General features: G+C 42.3%; 1 protein-coding gene across 1 annotated transcript in view; it reads left to right on the forward strand.

Moving 5' to 3' along the window:
- Positions 1 to 5,000, forward strand: part of LOC143277769 (uncharacterized) — an 86,633-nt gene that overhangs the window by 77,521 nt on the left and 4,112 nt on the right. Inside the window, exons 35-36 of the mRNA XM_076582670.1 lie at positions 630 to 662; positions 4,924 to 5,000. The exon at positions 4,924 to 5,000 is cut by the window's right edge and continues 19 nt beyond it. Coding sequence (XP_076438785.1) covers positions 630 to 662; positions 4,924 to 5,000 — 110 coding nt within the window. The remainder of the gene's footprint in view (positions 1 to 629; positions 663 to 4,923) is intronic.

Consider the following 5,000-nt stretch of genomic DNA (forward strand, 5'->3'; position numbering starts at 1 on the left):
GCACACAGCTGTTTTCCTTTTTCATCGGTGAATTGGCAGTGGAGTTATCAAAGAAGGGGAGACATGGAATACAAATGATACCTGGCGCAACAGATTTGCTCTTAATGCTATTTGCTGATGATGTTGTTCTCTTGTCTGACACACCCATAGGGTTACAAAATCAATTAAATGCCCTTAAGCAAGAAACAGACAGACTACAACAAACAGTGAATCTCGTTAAGACCAATATTATAGTTTTCCGCAATGGAGGTCATCTTTCGACTCGTGAAAAATGGTGCTGTGGTGATAGGGAAATAAAAGTAACCAATACATATAAATATTTAGGAATGTTATTCACAACAAAAGTGAGTTTGACATCTGCGTGGGATGAAGCAAACAGAAAAGGGAAAAAAGGTGTAATCCAAATTATAAAATCACTCAGGAGACTGCGTTCGACTGACGCTTTCCTTTCGTTTGGGCGGGGCAAAGGCAGCTCATGAATAATGAATGCGTGCCGCGGCGCAGGCTGCCTGGCTTCAGCAATTTCTGCAAGTGGTTTATCTCTCTTTTCTAATCTCCGGTTTGACGTATCCGTGAGTGTTTTGTTAATTTTGTTTTGTTTTGTTTGTTTGTTTGTTTTTGTTTACCAGAATCGGAGTCTGAAGCGGTGAAAGAAGGAAAAGGTGATTACGTGTTTCAGTGCTGTGCATCGTTTGTTTCCGGAATTTGTCTTTCTTGGTATTTTCTTCGTTATTTTTTTTTATATTTAATTTTCTTCATGTTGGTTTCAAAAAAAAGTTCTCTTGGCCTCTTATTTCTGTTGTTGTTGTTGTTGTTGTGTGTGTGTGTTGTTTTGTTTTTACTTTTTTGTTTGTTTGTTGTTGTTTTTTTGTTGTTGTTTTTTTGGTGTGTGTGTGTGTTTTCATATGTAAATGTACTATCCTCTTCTTTCTTTGTGTTCGTTTTATTTATTCATATGTTTATTATAGTATGAATTTATTTATTCATACTTTGTCTTTCTATTTATTTATCTATTTACTTATTTCTTTGGGTTTTTTTATTTCTTTATTTATCTATTCTTTCATGTTTCAAAGAGAGAGAGAGAGAGATACATGCATACATACATACATACATACATACATACATACATACATTATGCCTATTACTTACTGTACTATGTGCAACGGTTTAACCCCTTGACTTCTGGCGACGACTACGATCGTCAGTGAAGTAGGTGTCGGCACAGGTCAGAGTGTCTGTCATACACCCTGCTTTAGCTGGGCTCCTTCCTGTGTGAACTGTGCGGCTTTGGGGTCAGCAACATCAGGGACACCATTGTGAGTGTACAAAAAAAAAAAAAAAAGCAGTGGGCGCACTTCAAACTAGTTCTGTACCGACCTCCTATTTCACCAAGATTCGGCGGTTAGGGGGTTAACGGATACACCTGAACTCCGAACTGTTACCTTCAGTGCAGGGGTTGAAGCTAAAACTGTCTTCAGGCATGGCGAGCAGCGTGCTGATTGGGAATTGATGCATGATTGGGATTGATACATGATTGGGATTGATGCAGGATTGGGATTGATGCAGGATTGGGATTGATACATGATTGGGATTGATACAGGGTTGGGATTGATACATGATTGGGATCGATGCATGATTGGGATCGATGCATGCTTGGGATTGATACATGATTGGGATTAATACAGGATTGGGATCGATGAAGGGTTGGGATTGATACAGGATTGGGATTGATGCATGATTGGGATTGATACATGATTGGGATCGATGCATGATTGGGATCGATGCAGGGTTGGGATTGATACATGATTGGGATCGATGCAGGGTTGGGATCGGTGCAGGGTTGGGATTGATACATGATTGGGATTGATACAGGGTTGGGATTGATACAGGATTGGGATCGATGCAGGGTTGGGATCGATGGAGGGTTGGGATCGATGCAGGGTTGGGATTGATACAGGATTGGGATCGATGCAGGGTTGGGATCGGTGCAGGGTTGGGATCGGTGCAGGGTTGGGATTGCTACAGGATTGGGATCGATGCAGGGTTGGGATTGGTGCAGGATTGGGATCGGTGCAGGGTTGGGATTGATACAGGATTGGGATTGATACAGGATTGGGATTGATTAAGGATTGGGATTGTGGCAGGATTGATGAAACAGGCAGAATACCTCATTAACTCAGCAACAACAACAAAGATAAAGAATTTGTGGTGTAAAGCACATTAACAATACACAGCAACCACAGTCATTCAACACGTATGCAGCCTAAAAGATCTGAAATGCCTAAATGTCCACTATTACCTCTTGCACCGCCATCGGCGACTTTTTGTCGACAGCGAGGGCCCATGTTAGCAAGACCTTTTTTTCACATTGTCACAAAGCTTGACAGCTGCAGACCTTTTTTCACATTGTCACAAAGCTTGACAGCTGCAGACCTTTTTTCACATTGTCACAAAGCTTGACAGCTGCAGTCCTTTTCTCACAGTCACAAAGCTTGACAGCTGCAGTCCTTTTTTTTCACATTGTCACAAAGCTTGACAGCTGCAGTCCTTTTTTTCAGTCACAAAGCTTGACAGCTGCAGTCCTTTTTTTCACATTGTCACAAAGCTTGACAGCTGCAGTCCTTTTTTCACATTGTCACAAAGCTTGACAGCTGCAGACCTTTTTTCACATTGTCACAAAGCTTGACAGCTGCAGTCAATTTCTCGCCAATAGAACAATGACTAACCTGTGCCCCCCTGACCCAATTTGAATGAGAGGATGGATGTTTGGATGAGACGATAAACCAAGGTCCCGTGTGCAGCATGCACTTAAGCGCACGTAAAAGTACCCACGACAACAAAAGGCTTGTCCCTGGCAAAAATCTGTAGAAAAATTCACTGCGATAGGAAAAATTTTTTTTTTTTTTTTTAAAGCATGCAGGGGGGAAAAAAAAAGGGTGGCGCTGTCAGTGTAGCGACGCGCTCTCCATGGGGAGAGCAGCCCGAATTTCACACAGAGAAATATGTTGTGGAAAAAAAAACAAAAAAACACACACACAGACCGTCATGACGCGTTCAGTTAATGAACGGTGCTGTGTGTCAGTTAATGAAAGGTGTTGTGTGTCAGTTAATGAATGGTGCTGTGTGTCAGTTAATGGAAGGTGCTGTGTGTCAGTTAATGAAAGGTGTTGTGTGTCAGTTAATGAATGGTGCTGTGTGTCAGTTAATGGAAGGTGCTGTGTGTCAGTTAATGAATGGTGCTGTGTGTCAGTTAATGGAAGGTGCTGTGTGTCAGTTAATGAATGGTGCTGTGTCAATTAATGAATGGTGCTCTGTATCAGTTAATGAAAGGTGCTGTATCACTTAATGAATGGTGCTGTGTCAATTAATGAAAGGTGCTGTGTATCAGTTAATGAAAGGTGCTGTATCACTTAATGAAAGGTGCTGTGTCAATTAATGAAAGGTGCTGTGTGTCAGTTAATGAATGGTTCTGTGTGTCAGTTAATGTAGGTGCTGTGTGTCCGTTAATGAATGGTGCTGTGTGTCTGTTAATGAAAGATGTTATGTGTCAGTTAATGAAAGGTGCTGTGTGTCAGTTAATGAAGGTGCTGTGTGTCAGTTAATGAAAGGTGCTGTGTGTCAGTTAATGAAAGGTGCGGTGTGTCAGTTAATGAATGATGCTGTGTCTCAGTTAATGAATGGTGTTGTATGTAAGTTAATGAAAGGTGCTGTGTCAGTTCATGAATGGTGCTGTGTGTCCGTTAATGAAGGTGCTGTGTGTCCGTTAATGAAGGTGCTGTGTGTCCGTTAATGAAAGGTGCTGTGTGTCCGTTAATGTAGGTGCTGTGTGTCCGTTAATGAAAGGTGCTGTGTCAGTTGATGAATGGTGCTGTGTGTCCGTTAATGAAGGTGCTGTGTCAGTTAATGAATGGTGCTTTGTGTCCGTTAATGAAAGGTGCTGTGTGTCAGTTAATGTAGGTGCTGTGTGTCAGTTAATGAAAGGTGCTGTGTGTCCGTTAATGAAGGTGCTGTGTGTCCGTTAATGAAAGGTGCTGTGTGTCCGTTAATGTAGGTGCTGTGTGTCCGTTAATGAAAGGTGCTGTGTCCGTTAATGAATGGTGCTTTGTGTCCGTTAATGAAAGGTGCTGTGTGTCAGTTGATGAATGGTGCTGTGTGTCCGTTAATGAAAGGTGTTGTGTCAGTTAATGAATGGTGCTTTGTGTCCGTTAATGAAAGGTGCTGTGTGTCAGTTAATGTAGGTGCTGTGTGTCCGTTAATGAAAGGTGTTGTGTCAGTTAATGAATGGTGCTTTGTGTCCGTTAATGAAAGGTGCTGTGTGTCAGTTAATGAATGGTGCTGTGTCCGTTAATGAATGGTGCTGTGTATCAGTTAATGAAAGGTGTGTGTCAGTTAATGAATGGTGCTGTGTGTCAGTTAATGAAAGGTGCTGTGTGTCAGTTAATGAATGGTGCTGTGTGTCAGTTAATGAAAGGTGTGTGTCAGTTAATGAAAGGTGCTGTGTGTCAGTTAATGAATGGTGCTGTGTGTCCGTTAATGAAAGGTGCTGTGTGTCCGTTAATGAAAGGTGCTGTGTGTCAGTTAATGTAGGTGATGTGTGTCCGTTAATGTAGGTGCTGTGTGTCCGTTAATGAAAGGTGCTGTGTCCGTTAATGTAGGTGCTGTGTCTCTGTTAATGAAAGGTGCTGTGTCACTTAATGAATGGTGCTGTGTGTCCGTTAATGAAAGGTGCTGTGTGTCCGTTAATGAAAGGTGCTGTGTCACTTAATGAATGGTGCTGTGTGTCCGTTAATGAAAGGTGCTGTGTGTCCGTTAATGAAAGGTGCTGTGTGTCCGTTAATGAAAGGTGCTGTGTGTCCGTTAATGAAAGGTGCTGTGTGTCAGTTGATGAATGTGCTGTGTGTCACACTGTGGGTCCATTGTCAGGAGTCCTGATCGGCATTCTGGCTGGCGTCGCTGCCATCCTCGTGGCGGTGGGAATGGTCATCGCCTTCAAGATCTGT

Source organism: Babylonia areolata, chromosome 35 (genome assembly GCF_041734735.1).
Source record: "Babylonia areolata isolate BAREFJ2019XMU chromosome 35, ASM4173473v1, whole genome shotgun sequence".
Taxonomy (NCBI): domain Eukaryota; kingdom Metazoa; phylum Mollusca; class Gastropoda; order Neogastropoda; family Buccinidae; genus Babylonia; species Babylonia areolata.